This window comes from Scyliorhinus torazame, chromosome 4, assembly GCF_047496885.1.
Source record: "Scyliorhinus torazame isolate Kashiwa2021f chromosome 4, sScyTor2.1, whole genome shotgun sequence".
Lineage (NCBI taxonomy): Eukaryota > Metazoa > Chordata > Chondrichthyes > Carcharhiniformes > Scyliorhinidae > Scyliorhinus > Scyliorhinus torazame.
The window spans coordinates 3,634,484-3,657,293 of NC_092710.1; the positions used below are offsets into that span (position 1 = coordinate 3,634,484).

General features: G+C 61.7%; 1 protein-coding gene across 3 annotated transcripts in view; it reads right to left on the bottom strand.

Moving 5' to 3' along the window:
* LOC140410098 (palmitoyltransferase ZDHHC5-like) overlaps positions 1-22,810 on the bottom strand; it is a 224,846-nt gene that overhangs the window by 21,676 nt on the left and 180,360 nt on the right. For all 3 annotated transcript variants that reach the window (XM_072498034.1, XM_072498035.1, XM_072498033.1), the window contains exons 3-8: positions 14,941-15,062; positions 7,752-7,909; positions 7,015-7,187; positions 5,743-5,845; positions 2,847-2,938; positions 2,483-2,615 (exon numbers count right to left, since the gene is read on the bottom strand). In XM_072498034.1, the coding sequence (XP_072354135.1) occupies positions 2,483-2,615; positions 2,847-2,938; positions 5,743-5,845; positions 7,015-7,187; positions 7,752-7,909; positions 14,941-14,977 (696 nt within the window). In that variant the 5' untranslated portion in view covers positions 14,978-15,062. The remainder of the gene's footprint in view (positions 1-2,482; positions 2,616-2,846; positions 2,939-5,742; positions 5,846-7,014; positions 7,188-7,751; positions 7,910-14,940; positions 15,063-22,810) is intronic.

Genomic DNA, 22,810 nt, shown 5'->3' on the forward strand with positions numbered 1-22,810 from the left:
CCCGTGACACGCTCACACACCCCCACTCCCCGTGACACGCTCACACCACCCCCCCACTCCCCGTGACGCGCTCACACCCCCCCCCACTCCCCTTGACACGCTCTCACCCCCCACTCCCCGTGACATGCTCACACCCCCCCACTCCCCTTGACACGCTCAACCCCCCACTCCCAGTGACACGCTCAACCCCCCACTCCCAGTGACACGCTCACACCACCCCCCCACTCCCCGTGACACGCTCTCACCCCCCCCACTCCCCGTGACACGCTCACCCCCCCACTCCCCGTGACACGCTCACACCACCCCCCGTGGCACGCTCACACCCCCACTCCCCGTGACACGCTCACCCCCCACTCCCCGTGACATGCTCACACACCCCCACTCCCCGTGACACGCTCTCACCCCCCACTCCCCGTGCCACGCTCACACCCCCCCCACTCCCCGTGACACGCTCACACCACCCCCCCCACTCCCCGTGACACGCTCACACCACCCCCCCACTCCCCGTGACACGCTCACACACCCCCCACTCCCCGTGACACGCTCACACCACCCCCCCACTCCGGGTGACAGGCTCACACCCCCCCCACTCCCCGTGACACGCTCACACCCCCCCACTCCCCGTGACACGCTCACACCCACCCCCACTCCCCGTGACACGCTCACACCCCCCCTCTCCCCGTGACACGCTCACACCCCCCCCCCACGACACGCTCTCACCCCCCCCACTCCCCGTGACACGCTCTCCCCCCCCACTCCCCGTGACACGCTCACACACACCCCACTCCCCGTGACACGCTCACCCCCCCACCCCCCGTGACACGCTCACCCCCCCACCCCCCGTGACGCGCTCACACCACCCCCCCCATCCCCGGTGACACACACACCCCCCCCACTCCCCGTGACACGCTCACACCACCCACCCACTCCCCGGTGACACACTCACACCCCCCCCACTCCCCGTGACACGCTCACACCACCCCCACACTCCCCATGACACGCTCACACCACCCCCCCACTCCCCGTGACACGCTCACCCCCCACACCCCCCGTGATGCGCTCACACCCCCGGACTCCCCGTGACACGCTCACACCCCCCCACTCCGTGACACGCTCACACCCCCGGACTCCCCGTGACACGCTCACACCCCCGGACTCCCCGTGACACGCTCACCCCCCCGTGACACGCTCACACCCCCCCCCCCGTGACACGCTCCATCCCCGACCCCCCCCCGTGACACGCTCACACACCCCCACTCCCCATGACATGCTCACCCCCCCCACTCCCCGTGACACGCTCACACACCCCCCGCTCCCCGTGACACGCTCACACCCCCCCCACTCCCCGTGACACGCTCACATCACCCCCCCACTCCCCGTGACACGGTCACACACCCCCCACTCCCCGTGACACGCTCAGCCACCCCCACCCCCGTGACACGCTCAACCCCCCACTCCCCGTGACACGCTCAGCCACCCCCACCCCCCGTGACACGTTCACACCAACCCCCCCAATCCCTGTGACACGCTCACACCACCCCCCCACTCCACGTGACACGCTCACACACCCCCCACTCCCCGTGACACGCTCACACCCCCCCCACTCCCCGTGACACGCTCACAACCCCCCCCACTCCCCGTGACACGCTCACCCCCCCCCACTCCCCGTGACACGCTCACACCACCCCCCCACCCCCGGTGACAAACTCACCCCCCCCCCACTCCCCGTGACATGTTCACACCACCCACCCACTCCCCGGTGACATACTCACCCCCCCCCCCCCCCCGTGACACGCTTACACCCCCCCCCCCCCCCCCGTGACATGCTCCATCCCCGACCGCCCCCCCCTGTGACACGCTCACACACCCCCACTCCCCGTGACACGCTCACACACCCCCACTCCCCGTGACACGCTCACACCACCCCCCACTCCCCGTGACACGCTCACACCACCCCCCACTCCCCGTGACACGCTCACACCACCCCCCCACTCCCCGCGACACGCTCACCCCCCCACTCCCCGCGACGCGCTCACACCCCCCCACTCCCCGTGACACGCTCCATCCCAGACCCCTCCCCCCCACCCCCCAGTGTCACGCTCCATCACCGACCGCTCCCCCCGTGTCACACTCCATCCCCGCCCCCTCCCCCCCAGTGTCACGCTCCATCCCCGACCCCCCCGTGTCACGCTCCATCCGACCCCCCCCCCCCGTGTCACGCTCCATCCCAGACCTCTCCCCCCCACCCCCCAGTGTCACGCTCCATCACCGACCGCTCCCCCCGTGTCACACTCCATCCCCGCCCCCTCCCCCCCAGTGTCACGCTCCATCACCAACCCCTCCCCCCCCAGTGTCACACTCCATCCCCTCCTCCCCCCAGTGTCACGCTCCATCCCCTCCCCCCAGTGTCACGCTCCATCCCCTCCCCCCCCCAGTGTCACGCTCCATCCGGCCCTCTTCCCCTATCCCAGGACAAACTCACCCTCGTCCTCTTGAGGTTTGTTTGGATCCCATTGTCCATGAGCTTCATGGTGACCTCGGTGTCAGAAACCAAAGGCCGAAGGAAGGGAGTCTGCACAGGCGTATGGAACTCCCTCTTCTCTCGACTGACATACCTGTCAGGGGCACAGTGTCAGATTGTACCTGTTAGTTTGTGCTGGTCAATGTGAAAGCCCTGGTGCCCTGAGGACATCAGCGGGACTCAAATTCGCTGCAGCTTCTAAATACTAATGTGGCGAAGTGCTGTGGGACGTGCTGATTGTGTAAAAAGCGCGGTGAATATACAACTCATCAATTTGGTGGAGATCGAGGAAGGGTGATGATGGGGGTGGGAAGCAGCATCTTACCTGGGTGCTTGCGAGCTACAAAGTACATAAGAGATGTTAATCCAGCAGCCCTGCGTGAAGGGATTTACTCCACCCCGGAACTTCCCTGTAACCTGCAACAAGGAAGAAGCATTTATTTCGGTGAACACAGCAACAGATAAACAGCACAAAGTGACCGAGGTGTTGGGATGGCTGGAACCCCCTCATGTCATGCCCACGTTGCCAGCCTCCGTTGCCCCATCAGTGCTCGGCCTTCCATCATCAGGCTCCACTAATGATGCAATCACTTTCCCAAACCACCCCCTCAACCCAGTCAGGGTGTGCCTGAGTCAGAGAGAGAGAGAGAGAGAGAGAGAGAGAGAGAGAGACCCCATTCAGCCCCTTCTCCAGCCCGTTACACAGGAACAGGCGGAGGCCCCATTCAGCCCCAACTCCAGCCTGTTACACGGGAACAGGAGGAGGCCCCATTCAGCCCCTTCTCCAGCCTGTTACACAGGAACAGGAGGAGGCCCCATTCAGCCCCTTCTCCAGCCTGTTACACAGGAACAGGAGGAGGCCCCATTCAGCCCCTTCTCCAGCCTGTTACACAGGAACAGGAGGAGGCCCCATTCAGCCCCTTCTCCAGCCTGTTACACAGGAACAGGCGGAGGCCCCATTCAGCCCCAACTCCAGCCTGTTACACGGGAACAGGAGGAGGCCCCATTCAGCCCCTTCTCCAGCCTGTTACACAGGAACAGGAGGAGGCCCCATTCAGCCCCTTCTCCAGCCTGTTACACAGGAACAGGAGGAGGCCCCATTCAGCCCCTTCTCCAGCCCGTTACACAGGAACAGGAGGAGGCCCCATTCAGCCCCTTCTCCAGCCTGTTACACAGGAACAGGAGGAGTCCCCATTCAGCCCCTTCTCCAGCCTGTTACACAGGAACAGGAGGAGGCCCCATTCAGCCACTTCTCCAGCCTGTTACACAGGAACAGAAGGAGGCCCCATTCAGCCCCTTCTCCAGCCAGTTACACAGGAACAGGAGGAGGCCTCATTCAGCCCCTTCTCCAGCCTGTTACACAGGAACAGGAGTAGGCCCCATTCAGCCCCTTCTCCAGCCTGTTACACAGGAAAAGGAGGAGCCCCCATTCAGCCCCTTCTCCAGCCCGTTACACAGGAACAGGAGGAGGCCCCATTCAGCCCCTTCTTCAGCCTGTTAAACAGGAACAGGGGTAGGCCCCCATTCAGCCCCTTCTCCAGCCCGTCACACAGGAACAGGAGTAGGCCCCATTCAGCCCCTGCTCCAGCCTGTTACACAGGAACAGGAGGTGGCCCCATTCAGCCCCTTCTCCAGCCCGTTACACAGGAACAGGAGTAGGCCCCATTCAGCCCCTTCTCCAGCCTGTTACACAGGAACAGGAGGAGGCCCCATTCAGCCCCTTCTCCAGCCTGTGTCACAGGAACACGAGGAGGCCCCATTCAGCCCCTTCTCCAGCCTGTGTCACAGGAACAGGAGGAGGCCCCATTCAGCCCCTTCTCCAGCCAGTCACACAGGAACAGGAGTAGGCCCCATTCAGCCCCTGCTCCAGCCTGTTACACAGGAACAGGAGGTGGCCCCATTCAGCCCCTTCTCCAGCCCGTTACACAGGAACAGGAGTAGGCCCCATTCAGCCCCTTCTCCAGCCTGTTACACAGGAACAGGAGGAGGCCCCATTCAGCCCCTTCTCCAGCCTGTGTCACAGGAACACGAGGAGGCCCCATTCAGCCCCTTCTCCAGCCTGTGTCACAGGAACAGGAGGAGGCCCCATTCAGCCCCTTCTCCAGCCTGTTACACAGGAACAGGAGGCGGCCCCATTCAGCCATTTTGATCCTGCATTCTTAACTACCCTTCGGTGAGCAAATCTGTTCCATTCAAGATCTTTAGTCACAAAAATCCCCTCTCATGAATGCCCATTACATTGGAAAGGTGCCTTCCCCTGGTGACTCAGCACTACTGCCCTAAAGCTGGCGCATTCCGTCAGTGCAGGAACCGCTCGATATTGTGTGTGATGGGCCTAGGTTTAGGGCTCAAGTCTGCAGAAAGCCATAAAATTACAACGTTGTGGGTGGGTCAACCAGTCTCTCCTGCCCTGAACCGACGTTTCTGTGAAGCAAAGGATGATGTGGAACCATCAACATGATGCCGCAGCCACTTAATACCCCATCCCTCCCTCTCCAGAGTGCACCCTGCATTACTCTCTCCTGAATTTAAGAGCCGTGAGGTGATGATGCAGCTGTACAAAACCTTGGTAAGGCCACATTTGGAGTACTGTGTACAGTTCTGGTCGCCTCATTTTAGGAAGGATGTGGAAGCTTTGGAAAAGGTGCAAAGAAGATTTACCAGGATGTTGCCTGGAATGGAGAGTAGGTCTTACGAGGAAAGGTTGAGGGTGCTAGGCCTTTTCTCATTAGAACGGAGAAGGATGAGGGGCGACTTGAGAGAGGTTTATAAGATGATCAGGGGAATAGATAGAGTAGACAGTCAGAGACTTTTTCCCCGGGTGGAACAAACCATTACAAGGGGACATAAATTTAAGGTGAATGGTGGAAGATATAGGGGGGATGTCAGAGGTAGGTTCTTTACCCAGAGAGTAGTGGGGGCATGGAATGCACTGCCTGTGGAAGTAGTTGAGTCAGAAACATTAGGGACCTTCAAGCAGCTATTGGATAGGTACATGGATTACGGTAAAATGATGGGGTGTGGATTAATTTGTTCTTAATCTAGGACAAAAGTTTGGCACCTCATGGTGGGCCGAAGGGCCTGTGCTGTATTTTCTATGTTCTATGTGCCGTTCCCCCACCCACCCCTTCAGCAGCCAGAATCTCCCAGCTGAAGATGGTGTGGCGGGGAATGGGTGCTGCCTGTTATGATAGGAAGTGTAGTCGTGTTCGATACTCCACCTGCTCATTCGTTGTCCGTCCCCTCGCGACCAGCACCATGTGGAATCCAGTCAGACCCGCCACAGGAATGAAGAACAAGCCTGCCACACACATCACCGCCATACTATGTCGATGGAGTCAAGGGAAAGAGGGAGAGAGAGAGAGACACACACTCGCTCGCGAATACAGAAATACTGCTCATAAACCTCCCCCCCACTCCCATCCGGGGGGATTCTGTACGTCCCACCCCACCATCCTGTCCAGCCATGCTGAGTACCAGGAAGTGAGGCAGAGGGATGATGAACATTCACACACTGGTTTCTGTCTGGTGTGTGGAGGAAGGAGGCCTGGAATATCAAATCCAGCAATGGAGGGGAGTGGACAGGGCTGGACAAAGGCCCTGGTTGGGCCACACTATGAACAGCTCTGGCCACCACACCGTGGGAAGGGGATATTGTCCTTGCAGGGAGCGCTGTGTAGATCGACCAGAGTGATACCTGAGACCAGGGCATCAAAGGGCGAAAGGACAGCGGGTGACCCTCACTGGCCCATCAGAGATGAGGAGTTAAATTCAAGGGTTAAATTCCGAAGAGAGATTACACAACCCAGGGTGATATTCCCCGGAATTGAGAAGATTAAGGGGCAATTTGATCCAAGTTTTTGAGATATTAAGGGATAGGGGTCGATAGAGCTGTTTGGGAGAATTCTCGGACTGGGGCAGGTCAGAATCTGAAAATTGGAGCCCAGAGGGAAAATGGGAAACATTTCCCCACACGACGGGGGTCAGAAGTTTGGAATCTCTCTTCCATACACGGGAACGAAGGCCGGATCGATTCTTCATTTCAAATCCCAGGTTGGTAGGTTTTTGATATCCAAAAGGGATTAAGGGAAGGTGGATAAATGAGTACGGTCACAGATTAGACAGGATTACAGTGAATGGTGGGATAGTCATGAGGGACTGAATGGCCTCCTCATCTCTGATGGGCCAGTGAGGGTCAGCCGCTGTCCGTTTACCCTGTGAATTCCCGCTCCCAGGTAGAGTGGAGGAAAAGCTGCTCCTCTCACTGATGGTGGAGACAGATATTATTAAATATTGAACACCGAGAAGGGAGTGGACAGGAGAGGAAGGATCTTTTGGGAAACACAACACTGCATCTGCCTGCCGCTAGGTGGAGCCGGCGCGCTCCACTTGCAACCGTAAATCGCCACAAGCAGGGCCCCTTTGAAAGGGCACATCCCACAGACGGTCAGCCCTGCCCCACAGGCCCCCTGGGGAAACCAGAACAAGGATACGTGACAGCGGTGTGCACCTTGGACAACTCGTTCACGTGGTTCAACAAGTAGAGGAGGCCAAAAGCAAACACGCTGATGATGTGGGTGGTGAGCGACAGGAGGAAGAGAAAGAAGTAGCGGTAGTTCCTGCGCCCGATGCAATTGTTCACCCACGGACAGTGATGGTCAAACTCCTGGGGGGGGGGGGGACACAGGGCGGAGGGAGGGAGAGAGAGAAAAATAAGTTAGAATTAAAAGCACCCGCAAGCCCGTTGTGAGGTCCGCGCTCTTTCGACACTCCAAGTCAAATAGTTACTTGCAGGTTAAACCGGGTAAAGCATCAAGCCGTTATTTTAAGTCTGTAAACAGGTCCTGTCCATCACTCAACACATTTCCCCCAATGTTGAACTCCAGCCTCTGCACGTTTTGACCTGGTTAATGGGTCAGCAGGCTGCCAACCTGGTCACCGCTTGAAAGGAAGGTGGACAGTTTTGTGCACAATGACCTCTCTCTGGGCTGAGCTTGGTTCGTCACGAGGGGGGTTGGGGAAGAGAAGGGACACCGCAGGGTTTGGGGATGGGTAAACAGAGATTGAATGAAGGTGTGCACACACGCGATCCTGACTCACATCTTTCGTAGGTTTGGCCGTCTGTCAAAGCAGAGCCTGCCTTGTGACCAGCATACTGTCCACAGAGCTGGTGATCCTGGGGAGAGTCAGATCCTGCAGGGCGGAATAAAGACAGGCGAGCCACTCTTACCTCCACACAGTTGTCACAAACGCTGCAGTGCGAACACCGGGGTGGGCGGTAGAATCGACAAGTTGAGCACCACTTCATCCGCACCTGGATGCCTTTGATCTCCACGTTCTTATATAGCGGAGCACGAAAATCATCATCCTTATCTTCATCTTCATCAGCTGAGAACCACAGAGAGGGAGAGAGCAGGAGGGAGAGAGCAGGGGGGAGAGAGCAGGGGGGCGAGAGAGAGAGCAGGGGGGAGAGCGCGGGGGGGGGGTGGGTGGGCAGAGAGAGAGCAGGGGGGAACGAGAGAGAGAGAGCAGGGGGGAACGAGAGAGAGAGAGCAGGGGGGAACGAGAGAGAGCAAGGGGGAACGAGAGAGAGAGAGCAGGGGGGAACGAGAGAGAGAGAGCAGGGGGGAACGAGAGAGAGAGAGCAGGGGGGAACGAGAGAGAGAGAGCAGGGGGGAACGAGAGAGAGAGAGCAGGGGGGAACGAGAGAGAGAGAGCAGGGGGGAACGAGAGAGAGAGAGCAGGGGGGAACGAGAGAGAGAGAGCAGGGGGGAACGAGAGAGAGAGAGCAGGGGGGAACGAGAGAGAGAGAGCAGGGGGGAACGAGAGAGAGAGAGCAGGGGGGAACGAGAGAGAGAGAGCGGGGGGAACGAGAGAGAGAGAGCGGGGGGAACGAGAGAGAGAGAGCGGGGGGGGCGGAGAGAGAGAGCGGGGGGGGCGGAGAGAGAGAGCGGGGGGGGCGGAGAGAGAGAGCGGGGGGGGCGAGAGAGAGCGGGGGGGGCGAGAGAGAGCGGGGGGGGCGAGAGAGAGCGGGGGGGGCGAGAGAGAGCGGGGGGGGCGAGAGAGAGCGGGGGGGGCGAGAGAGAGCGGGGGGGGCGAGAGAGAGCGGGGGGGGCGAGAGAGAGCGGGGGGGGCGAGAGAGAGCGGGGGGGGCGAGAGAGAGCGGGGGGGGCGAGAGAGAGCGGGGGGGGCGAGAGAGAGCGGGGGGGGCGAGAGAGAGCGGGGGGGGGCGAGAGAGAGCGGGGGGGGCGAGAGAGAGCGCAGTGGGAGAGAGAGCGCAGTGGGAGAGAGAGCGCAGTGGGAGAGAGAGCGCAGTGGGAGAGAGAGCGCAGTGGGAGAGAGAGCGCAGTGGGAGAGAGAGCGCAGTGGGAGAGAGAGCGCAGTGGGAGAGAGAGCGCAGTGGGAGAGAGAGGGGGGGAACGAGAGAGAGAGAGCAGGGGGGAACGAGAGAGAGAGAGCAGGGGGGAACGAGAGAGAGAGAGCAGGGGGGAACGAGAGAGAGAGAGCGGGGGGAACGAGAGAGAGAGAGCGGGGGGAACGAGAGAGAGAGAGCGGGGGGGGCGGAGAGAGAGAGCGGGGGGGGCGGAGAGAGAGAGCGGGGGGGGCGGAGAGAGAGAGCGGGGGGCGAGAGAGAGCGGGGGGGGCGAGAGAGAGCGGGGGGGGCGAGAGAGAGCGGGGGGGGCGAGAGAGAGCGGGGGGGGCGAGAGAGAGCGGGGGGGGCGAGAGAGAGCGGGGGGGGCGAGAGAGAGCGGGGGGGGCGAGAGAGAGCGGGGGGGGCGAGAGAGAGCGGGGGGGGCGAGAGAGAGCGGGGGGGGCGAGAGAGAGCGGGGGGGGGCGAGAGAGAGCGGGGGGGGCGAGAGAGAGCGGGGGGGGCGAGAGAGAGCGGGGGGGCGAGAGAGAGCGCAGTGGGAGAGAGAGCGCAGTGGGAGAGAGAGCGCAGTGGGAGAGAGAGCGCAGTGGGAGAGAGAGCGCAGTGGGAGAGAGAGCGCAGTGGGAGAGAGAGCGCAGTGGGAGAGAGAGCGCAGTGGGAGAGAGAGCGCAGTGGGAGAGAGAGCGCAGTGGGAGAGAGAGCGCAGTGGGAGAGAGAGCGCAGTGGGAGAGAGAGCGCAGTGGGAGAGAGAGCGCAGTGGGAGAGAGAGCGCAGTGGGAGAGAGAGCGCAGTGGGAGAGAGAAGAGAGCGCAGTGGGAGAGAGAAGAGAGCGGGGGGGTGGGAGAAGAGAGCGGGGGGGTGGGAGAAGAGAGCGGGGGGGTGGGAGAAGAGAGCGGGGGGGTGGGAGAAGAGAGCGGGGGGGTGGGAGAAGAGAGCGGGGGGGTGGGAGAAGAGAGCGGGGGGGTGGGAGAAGAGAGCGGGGGGGTGGGAGAAGAGAGCGGGGGGGTGGGAGAAGAGAGCGGGGGGGTGGGAGAAGAGAGCGGGGGGGTGGGAGAAGAGAGCGGGGGGGTGGGAGAAGAGAGCGGGGGGGTGGGAGAAGAGAGCGGGGGGGTGGGAGAAGAGAGCGGGGGGGTGGGAGAAGAGAGCGGGGGGGTGGGAGAAGAGAGCGGGGGGGTGGGAGAAGAGAGCGGGGGGGTGGGAGAAGAGAGCGGGGGGGTGGGAGAAGAGAGCGGGGGGGTGGGAGAAGAGAGCGGGGGGGTGGGAGAAGAGAGCGGGGGGGTGGGAGAAGAGAGCGGGGGGGTGGGAGAAGATAGCGGGGGGGTGGGAGAAGAGAGCGGGGGGGTGGGAGAAGAGAGCGGGGGGGTGGGAGAAGAGAGCGGGGGGGTGGGAGAAGAGAGCGGGGGGGTGGGAGAAGAGAGCGGGGGGGGTGGGAGAAGAGAGCGGGGGGGTGGGAGAAGAGAGCGGGGGGGTGGGAGAAGAGAGCGGGGGGGTGGGAGAAGAGAGCGGGGGGGTGGGAGAATGGGAGAAGAGAGCGGGGGGGTGGGAGAAGAGAGCGGGGGGGTGGGAGAAGAGAGCGGGGGGGTGGGAGAAGAGAGCGGGGGGGTGGGAGAAGAGAGCGGGGGGGTGGGAGAAGAGAGCGGGGGGGTGGGAGAAGAGAGCGGGGGGGTGGGAGAAGAGAGCGGGGGGGTGGGAGAAGAGAGCGGGGGGGTGGGAGAAGAGAGCGGGGGGGTGGGAGAAGAGAGCGGGGGGGTGGGAGAAGAGAGCGGGGGGGTGGGAGAAGAGAGCGGGGGGGTGGGAGAAGAGAGCGGGGGGGTGGGAGAAGAGAGCGGGGGGGTGGGAGAAGAGAGCGGGGGGGTGGGAGAAGAGAGCGGGGGGGTGGGAGAAGAGAGCGGGGGGGTGGGAGAAGAGAGCGGGGGGGTGGGAGAAGAGAGCGGGGGGGTGGGAGAAGAGAGCGGGGGGGTGGGAGAAGAGAGCGGGGGGGTGGGAGAAGAGAGCGGGGGGGTGGGAGAAGAGAGCGGGGGGGTGGGAGAAGAGAGCGGGGGGGTGGGAGAAGAGAGCGGGGGGGTGGGAGAAGAGAGCGGGGGGGTGGGAGAAGAGAGCGGGGGGGTGGGAGAAGAGAGCGGGGGGGTGGGAGAAGAGAGCGGGGGGGTGGGAGAAGAGAGCGGGGGGGTGGGAGAAGAGAGCGGGGGGGTGGGAGAAGAGAGCGGGGGGGGTGGGAGAAGAGAGCGGGGGGGGAGGAGAAGAGAGCGGGAGGGGGGGGAGGAGAAGAGAGCGGGGGGGGGGAGGAGAAGAGAGCGGGGGGGGGGAGGAGAAGAGAGCGGGGGGGTGGAGAAGAGAGCGGGGGGAGGGGGGGGGGAGAAAGAGAGCGGGGGGAGAGAGAGAAGGGGGTCATTGAACTGGGAAACAGCTACAGGACAGCCCATTGGTGGCACTGCAATTTGCTGACTTTACTTTTCCACCACTTCCCTTAATGGCCATCTCCTTTCAGACAAGTGTCAAACTTTCTGGAATCTTCCAGGCCATGTATGTGCTACTTGAGCCTGCGCCGACCTCATCTCACCCCATCAACTGCTCGGGGACAGGATATACCCAGGAATGGTGACAGTGGTGTCTGGGAGATTGTCTGTAAGGTATGATTGTGTGAGTATGACTATGACCAGTCTGAGAGCGCTCTCCCAGACACTGCCAGATGTTTGCATGACGACAGGGCTGGAGTTGCCGTTGTCGTTTCCGGTTTTTAGAGGTTTGCTGGGCTATTTCAGACGAGGGTTTTAAAGACTCGACCGCATCGCTGTGTGGGGCTGGAGACACATTTAGCCAGGCCAGGGTAAGGACGGCTGATTTCCTCCCCAAAGGGACTTCGGTGAATCAGATGGGTTTTTACAACAATCGACAATGATCTCATGATCACCGTTAGACTTTTCATTCCTGATTTTTATTGAACTCAAATTCTACCATCCACCTTGCTGGGAGTGGTGTTACCCTGGGTCTCTCGATTACTGAGTGCTGTTACCCTGGGTGTCTCGATTACTGAGTGCTGAGACCCTGGGTGTCTCGATTACTGAGTGGTGTTACTCTGGGTGTCTCGAATACTGAGTGGTGTTAGCCTGGGTCTCTCGATTACTGAGTGGTGTTACCCTGGGTGTCTCGATTACTGAGTGCGGTTACCCTGGGTCTCTCGATTACTGAGTGCTGTTACCCTGGGTGTCTCGATTACTGAGTGGTGTTACTCTGGGTGTCTCGAATACTGAGTGGTGTTACCCTGGGTCTCTCGATTACTGAGTGGTGTTACCCTGGGTGTCTCGAATACTGAGTGGTGTTACCCTGGGTCTCTCGATTACTGAGTGGTGTTACCCTGGGTGTCTCGAATACTGAGTGGTGTTACGCTGGGTCTCTCGATTACTGAGTGGTATTACCCTGGGTGTCTCGATTACTGAGCGGTATTACCCTGGGTGTCTCGATTACTGAGCGGGATTACCCTGGGTCTCTCGATTACTTAGTGCTGTTACCCTGGGTGTCTCGATTACTGAGTGGTGTTACCCTGGGTGTCTCGAATACGGAGTGGTGTTACCCTGGGTCTCTAGATTACTGAGTGGTATTACCCTGGGTGTCTCGATTACTGAGTGGTGTTACCCTGGGTGTCTCGATTACTGAGTGGTGTTACCCTGGGTGTCTCGATTACTGTGTGCTGTTACCCTGGGTCTCTCGATTACGTAGTGGTGTTACCCTGGGTGTCTCGATTACTGAGTGGTATTACCCTGGGTGTCTCGATTACTGAGTGGTGTTACCCTGGGTCTCTCGATTACTGAGTGGTGTTACCCTGGGTGTCTCGATTACTGAGTGCTGTTACCCTGGGTCTCTAGATTACTGAGTGGTATTACCCTGGGTCTCTCGATTACTGAGTGGTATTACCCTGGGTGTCTCGATTACTGAGTGGTGTTACCCTGGGTGTCTCGATTACTGAGTGGTGTTACCCTGGGTGTCTCGATTACTGTGTGCTGTTACCCTGGGTCTCTCGATTACGTAGTGGTGTTACCCTGGGTGTCTCGATTACTGAGTGGTATTACCCTGAGTCTCTCGATTACTGAGTGGTGTTACCCTGGGTGTCTCGATTACTGTGTGCTGTTACCCTGGGTCTCTCGAATACTGAGTGCTGTTACCCTGGGTCTCTAGATTACGGAGTGGTATTACCCTGGGTCTCTCGATTACTGAGTGGTATTACCCTGGGTGTCTCGATTACTGAGTGGTGTTACCCTGGGTGTCTCGATTACTGAGTGGTGTTACCCTGGGTGTCTCGATTACTGTGTGCTGTTACCCTGGGTCTCTCGATTACGTAGTGGTGTTACCCTGGGTGTCTCGATTACTGAGTGGTATTACCCTGAGTCTCTCGATTACTGAGTGGTGTTACCCTGGGTGTCTCGATTACTGTGTGCTGTTACCCTGGGTCTCTCGAATACTGAGCGGTGTTACCCTGGGTCTCTCGATTACTGAGTGGTGTTACCCTGGGTGTCTCGATTACGGAGTGGTGTTACCCTGGGTGTCTCGATTACTGAGTGGTATTACCCTGGGTCTCTCGATTACTGAGTGGTGTTACCCTGGGTGTCTCGATTACTGAGTGGTATTACCCTGGGTGTCTCGATTACTGAGTGGTATTACCCTGGGTGTCTCGATTACTGAGCGGTATTACCCTGGGTGTCTCGATTACTGAGCGGTATTACCCTGGGTGTCTCGATTACTGAGTGGTATTACCCTGGGTCTCTCGATTACTGAGTGGTATTACCCTGGGTGTCTCGATTACGGAGTGCTGTTACCCTGGGTGTCTCGATTACTGAGTGCTGTTACTCTGGGTCTCTCGATTACTGAGTGCTGTTACCCTGGGTCTCTCGATTACTGAGTGGTATTACCCTGGGTCTCTCGAATACTGAGCGGTGTTACCCTGGGTGTCTCGATTAATGAGTGGTGTTACCCTGGGTCTGTCGATTACTGAGTGGTATTACCCTGGGTGTCTCGATTACTGAGTGGTATTACCCTGGGTGTCTCGATTACTGAGTGGTATTACCCTGGGTGTCTCGATTACTGAGTGCTGTTACCCTGGGTCTCTCGATTACTGAGTGCTGTTACCCTGGGTCTCTAGATTACGGAGTGGTATTACCCTGGGTCTCTCGATTACTGAGCGGTATTACCCTGGGTGTCTCGATTACTGAGTGGTGTTACCCTGGGTCTCTCGATTACTGAGTGGTGTTACCCTGGGTGTCTCGATTACGGAGTGGTGTTACCCTGGGTCTCTCGATTACTGAGCGGTATTACCCTGGGTCTCTCGATTACTGAGTGGTGTTACCCTGGGTCTCTCGATTACTGAGCGGTATTACCCTGGGTCTCTCGATTACTGAGTGGTGTTACCCTGGGTGTCTTGATTACGGAGTGGTGTTACCCTGGGTGTCTCGATTACTGAGTGGTATTACCCTGGGTGTCTCGATTACTGAGTGGTATTACCCTGGGTGTCTCGATTACTGAGTGGTGTTACCCTGGGTGTCTCGATTACTGAGTGGTATTACCCTGGGTGTCTCGATTACTGAGTGGTATTACCCTGGGTGTCTCGATTACTAGCCCAGTGACAATACCACAATGTCACAGACTCTCCGCTGATGACATAATGGCTGATCCAGCTCTCAGCTCCAGGTCACCTGCTTTGCTTCAGGAACCCTTCATACAATCGACTGACAAAAACATAGGAAGCTGGAAAACGTACGTTTGACCCTAGGTCTCAACACCTTCTTTTTCTCCCCCACCTCCCACAATATTCCAGAGGTCCACGACTGTGCCCGATTCTCATGTTAAGCTTCTGCCCTCTTGTTCTGGACTCTGCCCTCACCAGGGGCAATACGATCAATAGAGAGAGAGAAATTATTAACTCCTTTATCCAGATCACCCCCTTCGCCCATGTTCCATTTGCGCTCTGCATTTAACCCTTTGGCTCGCGCGGCAGACAACGAGCAGCGGTGGAGGTCGCGGATCCCACTCACGGGGAAAGCGACACGCAGAGCCTCACCTCGTGGGAAGATGCCAGGGTCCATGAAAGTAGCCATGCTGAAGTTTGCCAACACAAAGAGGAAAATAATCACATTGTAGATGGGAATGGCGGGCGAGAAGGCCTGGCTGAGCCATGGGCATCTGTGGGAAAGAGACAGACAGACAAAGACATTAAGGATCACAGCATAATAAATGTCGGTCACTTCCTGCTGGCCTGGATCGCCCATTATTCCTGCAGGACAGGATTCTCCGGGTCTTCAGAAGCAGGGAGCCACTTTTACTTTGAGGGGCACGGGGCTGTCTGTGGAGGGAAGCGCAGCAGCGAAGTTGTGCACAGCAAGCCTGCACAAACAGCAATGTGACAACAATCACATACATGTACAACTTTATGTGGTCTTTGTCGAGGGATGAATATTAGGCTCCAACACCCCATCGCCAGCACCCAAATCCCGCTCTGCCCATCACATTGACCAAAGCAAACCTCACTTCAAAATTTAATTCCAAAAGACTGCAACTACCATAGTGGAGCACTCCCTCAGTACTGACCATCTGACAGTGCAGCACTCCCTCAGTGCTGACCCTCTGACCGTGCAGCACTCCCTCAGTGCTGACCTGCTGACAGTGCAGCACTCCCTCAGTGCTGACCCTCTGACAGTGCAGCACTCCCTCAGTGCTGACCCTCTGACAGTGCAGCACTCCCTCAGTGCTGACCCTCTGACAGTGAAGCACTCCCTCAGCGCTGACCCTCTGACACTGCGGCACTCCCTCAGCACTGACCATCTGACAGTGCGGCACTCCCTCAGCACTGACCCTCTGACAGTGCGGCACTCCCTCAGTACTGACCCTCTGACAGTGCGGCACTCCCTCAGTACTGACCCTCTGACAGTGCGGCACTCCCTCAGTACTGACCCTCTGACAGTGCGGCACTCCCTCAGTACTGACCCTCTGACAGTGCGGCACTCCCTCAGTACTGCCCCTCTGACAGTGCGGCACTCCCTCAGTACTGACCCTGTGACAGTGCGGCACTCCCTCAGTACTGACCCTCTGACAGTGCGGCACTCCCTCAGTACTGACCCTCTGACAGTGCGGCACTCCCTCAGTACTGCCCCTCTGACAGTGCAGCACTCCCTCAGTACTGACCCTGTGACAGTGCAGCACTCCCTCACTGACCCTCTGATAGTGCAGCACTGGGGAGGGGGGCCCAGGCGATGCGGAGGGGGGCCCAGGCGATGCGGAGGGGGGCCCAGGCGATGCGGAGGGGGGCCCAGGCGATGCGGAGGGGGGCCCAGGCGATGCGGAGGGGGGCCCAGGCGATGCGGAGGGGGGCCCAGGCGATGCGGAGGGGGGCCCAGGCGATGCGGAGGGGGGCCCAGGCGATGCGGAGGGGGGCCCAGGCGATGCGGAGGGGGGCCCAGGCGATGCGGAGGGGGGCCCAGGCGATGCGGAGGGGGGCCCAGGCGATGCGGAGGGGGGCCCAGGCGATGCGGAGGGGGGCCCAGGCGATGCGGAGGGGGGCCCAGGCGATGCGGAGGGGGGCCCAGGCGATGCGGAGGGGGGCCCAGGCGATGCGGAGGGGGGCCCAGGCGATGCGGAGGGGGGCCCAGGCGATGCGGAGGGGGGCCCAGGCGATGCGGAGGGGGGCCCAGGCGATGCGGAGGGGGGCCCAGGCGATGCGGAGGGGGGCCCAGGCGATGCGGAGGGGGGCCCAGGCGATGCGGAGGGGGGCCCAGGCGATGCGGAGGGGGGCCCAGGCGATGCGGAGGGGGGCCCAGGCGATGCGGAGGGGGGCCCAGGCGATGCGGAGGGGGGCCCAGGCGATGCGGAGGGGGGCCCAGGCGATGCGGAGGGGGGCCCAGGCGATGCGGAGGGGGGCCCAGGCGATGCGGAGGGGGGCCCAGGCGATGCGGAGGGGGGCCCAGGCGATGCGGAGGGGGGCCCAGGCGATGCGGAGGGGGGCCCAGGCGATGCGGAGGGGGGCCCAGGCGATGCGGAGGGGGGCCCAGGCGATGCGGAGGGGGGCCCAGGCGATGCGGAGGGGGGCCCAGGCGATGCGGAGGGGGGCCCAGGCGATGCGGAGGGGGGCCCAGGCGATGCGGAGGGGGGCCCAGGCGATGCGGAGGGGGGCCCAGGCGATGCGGAGGGGGGCCCAGGCGATGCGGAGGGGGGCCCAGGCGATGCGGAGGGGGGCCCAGGCGATGCGGAGGGGGGCCCAGGCTACGGGGAGGGGGGCCCAGGCTACGGGGAGGGGGGCCCAGGGGATGGGGAGGGGGGCCCGCGCTATGGGGAGGGGGGCCCAGGCGATGCGGAGGGGGGCCCAGGCGATGCGGAGGGGGGCCCAGGCGATGCGGAGGGGGGCCCAGGCGATGCGGAGGGGGGCCCAGGCGATGCGGAGGGGGGCCCAGGCGATGCGGAGGGGGGCCCAGGCGATGCGGAGGGGGGCCCAGGCGATGCGGAGGGGGGCCCAGGCGATGCGGAGGGGGGCCCAGGCGATGCGGAGGGGGGCCCAGGCGATGCGGAGGGGGGCCCAGGCGATGCGGAGGGGGGCCCAGGCGATGCGGAGGGGGGCCCAGGCGATGCGGAGGGGGGCCCAGGCGATGCGGAGGGGGGCCCAGGCGATGCGGAGGGGGGCCCAGGCGATGCGGAGGGGGGCCCAGGCGATGCGGAGGGGGGCCCAGGCGATGCGGAGGGGGGCCCAGGCTACGGGGAGGGGGGCCCAGGCGATGGGATGGGGGGCCCAGGCGATGGGATGGGGGGCCCAGGCGATGGGATGGGGGGCCCAGGCGATGGGATGGGGGGCCCAGGCGATGGGGAGGGGGGCCCAGGCGATGGGGAGGGGGGCCCAGGCGATGGGGAGGGGGGCCCAGGCGATGGGGAGGGGGGCCCAGGCGATGGGGAGGGGGGCCCAGGCGATGGGGAGGGGGGCCCAGGCGATGGGGAGGGGGGCCCAGGCGATGGGGAGGGTGGGCCCAGGCGATGGGGAGGGGGGCCCAGGCGATGGGGAGGGGGGCCCAGGCGATGGGGAGGGGGGCCCAGGCGATGGGGAGGGGGGCCCAGGCGATGGGGAGGGGGGCCCAGGCGATGGGGAGGGGGGCCCAGGCGATGGGGGCCCAGGCGATGGGGAGGGGGGCCCAGGCGATGGGGAGGGGGGCCCAGGCGATGGGGAGGGGGGCCCAGGCGATGGGGAGGGGGGCCCAGGCGATGGGGAGGGGGGCCCAGGCGATGGGGAGGGGGGCCCAGGCGATGGGGAGGGGGGCCCAGGCGATGGGGAGGGGGGCCCAGGCGATGGGGAGGGGGGCCCAGGCGATGGGGAGGGGGGCCCAGGCGATGGGGACCCAGGCGATGGGGAGGGGGGCCCAGGCGATGGGGAGGGGGGCGATGGGGAGGGGGGCCCAGGCGATGGAGAGGGGGGCCCAGGCGATGGGGAGGGGGGCCCAGGCGATGGGGAGGGGGGCCCAGGCGATGGGGAGGGGGGCCCAGGCGATGGGGAGGGGGGCCCAGGCGATGGGGCGGGGGACCCAGGCGATGGGGAGGGGGACCCAGGCGATGGGGAGGGGGACCCAGGCGATGGGGCGGGGGACCCAGGCGATGGGGCGGGGGACCCAGGCGATGGGGCGGGGGACCCAGGCGATGGGGCGGGGGACCCAGGCGATGGGGCGGGGGACCCAGGCGATGGGGCGGGGGACCCAGGCGATGGGGCGGGGGACCCAGGCGATGGGGAGGGGGACCCAGGCGATGGGGAGGGGGACCCAGGCGATGGGGAGGGGGACCCAGGCGATGGGGAGGGGGGCCCAGGCGCTGGGGAGGGGGGCCCAGGCGATGGGGAGGGGGGCCCAGGCGATGGGGAGGGGGGCCCAGGCGATGGGGAGGGGGGCCCAGGCGATGGGGACCCAGGCGATGGGGAGGGGGGCCCAGGCGATGGGGGCCCAGGCGATGGGGAGGGGGGCCCAGGCGATGGGGAGGGGGGCCCAGGGGATGGGGAAGGGGGCCCAGGCGATGGGGAGGGGGGCCCAGGCGATGGGGAGGGGGGCCCAGGCGATGGGGAGGGGGGCCCAGGCGATGGGGAGGGGGGCCCAGGCGATGGGGACCCAGGCGATGGGGAGGGGGGCGATGGGGAGGGGGGCCCAGGCGATGGAGAGGGGGGCCCAGGCGATGGGGAGGGGGGCCCAGGCGATGGGGAGGGGGGCCCAGGCGATGGGGAGGGGGGCCCAGGCGATGGGGGCCCAGGCGATGGGGAGGGGGGCCCAGGCGATGGGGCGGGGGACCCAGGCGATGGGGCGGGGGACCCAGGCGATGGGGCGGGGGACCCAGGCGATGGGGCGGGGGACCCAGGCGATGGGGAGGGGGACCCAGGCGATGGGGCGGGGGACCCAGGCGATGGGGCGGGGGACCCAGGCGATGGGGCGGGGGACCCAGGCGATGGGGCGGGGGACCCAGGCGATGGGGCGGGGGACCCAGGCGATGGGGCGGGGGACCCAGGCGATGGGGCGGGGGACCCAGGCGATGGGGCGGGGGACCCAGGCGATGGGGCGGGGGACCCAGGCGATGGGGCGGGGGACCCAGGCGATGGGGCGGGGGACCCAGGCGATGGGGCGGGGGACCCAGGCGATGGGGAGGGGGACCCAGGCGATGGGGAGGGGGACCCAGGCGATGGGGAGGGGGGCCCAGGCGCTGGGGAGGGGGGCCCAGGCGCTGGGGAGGGGGGCCCAGGAGCTGGGGAGGGGGGCCCAGGAGCTGGGGAGGGGGGCCCAGGAGCTGGGGAGGGGGGCCCAGGCGATGGGGAGGGGGGCCCAGGCGATGGGGAGGGGGGCCCAGGCGATGGGGAGGGGGGCCCAGGCGATGGGGAGGGGGGCCCAGGCGATGGGGAGGGGGGCCCAGGCGCTGGGGAGGGGGGCCCAGGCGCTGGGAGGGGGGCCCAGGCGCTGGGGAGGGGGGCCCAGGCTCCCCTCAGCGCTGCCAATTGGGGAGTGGCAAGCTGGCTGACAGGGCTCGATTCCCTGGAATGTGGGGGATGGCTATCCTTTTGAGCATTCCAATTCAGATGCTATCTCACTAAGGCACCGTGAATAGCCACTGGGCAGTGTGAAGGACAGACTGATACTGCAAGAGCAGGGGAAAGGAAAATGCTCCATCATGGACTGGTGACTCACCGATGATACACACACACAAAGCTATTTCCCAACACAGCCTACAGACACATTGGCGAATGATCCCGAAACCCACCTATGTCGCAATGCTGGCCTCACACCAGTTTCGACATTCAATCAGCCACGGAAAGGGCAGGCCGAAAGAAATGTGGCACCGCTTGCTTTTGAACAATGCCCTTTGAAGCCTACTTGTGACAATAAGCGATTTTCATTTCATTTCCTTTCCCACCTCAGGACATCGCCCAAAGTATGGAGAGAGCCAAAGAAGTGCTTTCGGAAGGGTGATAACCGCTGTGACGTCAGAAGTGTGCACAGCAAGCTGCCACAAGCAGTAACTCAATCATGGTTAGATAACCAACATTACTCGAAGAAGAGATCTCCTTCAAATGTTCCTGCGTATTATCTTTACAGGAAGCGGCAGGCAGGCCTCGGGGTTGAAAAGCCGTCTTGTTGGGCCATGTATTGAGTCAGGGGATGGAGCCGTCGAGGATATATCAATGCAAATTAAATTGCAGGTGATGTTGGCAGCAGGTTTAACTATCTATGGAAATTCGATCGGTCTTCCTGTTTCTGGCTTTCACTCGTACTCTTCATTTTTTTGCCTCCTTATCGATTCTTTTCGTCATTCTTTGCTGTTTTTATACTCTAATCGTCTGACCTGCCACCAACCTTTGTAAAATTTTACGTTTTTCCTTTTAAGTTTGATATCGTCTTTAACTTTTTTTTAGTTAACCATGGAGGGCGGGTCAACCCTTGGGAATTTTTCTTCCTCCTTGGCATGTATCTATTCTGCGCATTCTGAAACAAATGTCTGCCCCCCCACCCACCCCCACCGGTGTTGACCCAGCTCTCTACCTAAATTGCCAGTTCACGTTAGCGAGCTCAGATTTCATGCCCTCATAATTGCCCGGATTTAAATTTAAAATGAACAGACGTGTGAAAGACAATCTGGTCATGATCTCGTTGCTGTGCGGAGAGCTTGCTGCGTGTCAACTGGCTTGCCGGGTTTCGCACGCCGCAGCCGTGACTGCACTCCAGGAGGCCTTCCCGCTGATCAGAGATCGGGAGGAGCACTCTGCCGGTCAGCCATGGTTGCACGAAGGCTCATTTGGCCTTCGCCTGCTGCTCCAGCAGTGCGAGCACTTCGCTCTGCAGGCTTCGCCGAAGGCTGCCAGCAATAAATCAATTCATCTGTTGGCACGGAGCCTGCAACAGGGTGCGAGAAGAATGATCTGAGCTGATCGCAGTTTGAGGGGGGAGGGGTGTGTGCGTGTGTGTGTGTGTGCGCAGAGACGATAAGGGACTCAAACCAAGCAAGGGAGCTAGAAAAACCGGCTTTTCTACCACCCACCCTCCCCCCACTGTTCTCACCGGTATGGCTGGTTGCAATCTCACTCGTGTGACGCAAACGACACTCGGGTAAAGTAAACAGGAACAGAAAAATGGCAGGGATCCGGAGTTCCCCGACACCCCACTCTAGGGCGGGGACACACAACAACCACCATGCAGACCAGGATGAGGCCTTTCAGCCCATCGCACCAGTGCTGCCGATCCAACAGCCCCAACACGCCCATCTCGAGATTTAATCCAAATTCCTGGTTACAGTCACCACTGAAGCCACTTCACCATCCGATTACGTACTGCATTCCAGACCACAACAACTCGTCGCTTTAAAAGAAGTTCTCGTCGGGAAAATTCTCATCGCATCCTCTGGCTCTTTTGTCGATTCCCTTAAATCTGTGCCCCCCCTCGTTTCTGACCCTGCAGCAGCTGGTATACCCCACCTGCCCCCGTCTACTCTACACACAGTCCTTCAGAAAATAGGACACAGTTTGAAACAATTACAACACAAGGAGCAATTTGGTTCCTCCAGCACCCCTGTCCTTTTCCCCGAAGCCCTGCAAATATTTTCCCTCCAGATAAAGATCCAATTTCTTTTGCAAAGTGCTGCTTGAACCTGCCTCCACCACACACACCGGCCGTGTGCACTCCACATCCTAACCACTCTCTGCATCAAGACTATTCCTCATGTCATTTTTCCCCCGACTCATTCACAAGATGTGTGTGCCACTGCCAAGGTCAGCATTTGTTGCCCCATCCCGAATGGCCCTTGGCCGGAGTGGCTCGCTCGACCATTTCAGAGGGACAGTTAAGAGTCACACGTAGGCCAGACCGGGGTACGGCCGGCAGGTTTTTTCCTGAAAGAACATTCGTGAACTGGATGGGTTTGAACCACAATCGACAATGGTTTCTGGTTTCATGGTCAGCAGTGGATCATTGAATTCTAAATTCAGGAGGGCAGGCATCAGAAGGATGGGAGATCTGTTCATAGACGGAAGCTTTCCCAGTTTGAAGGCGCGAGAGGACAAATTCAATCTGCCGCCAGGAAACGCCTTTAAATATCTGCAAGTACGAGCCTTCCTGAAAAAACAGGTAGTGGCCTTTCCGACGCTGCCGCCACTGAGGATACAGGACAGGGTCGTCTCCGGCACCTGGGTGGGGGAGGGGTAGGTGTCGGATATCCACCAGGAACTACAGGAGGCGGAGGAAACCCCGGTGGAGGAGCTCAAGGGCAAGTGGGAGGAGGAGCTAGGTGAGGAGTTGGAAGTGGGTCTGTGGGCAGAGGTCCTGGGCAGGGTTAATTCCTCCTCATGTGCCAGGCTCAGTCTAATTCAATTTAAGGTGGTCCACCGTGCACACATGACGGCAGCGAGAATCAGCAACTTTTTGGGGGGAGAAGACAGG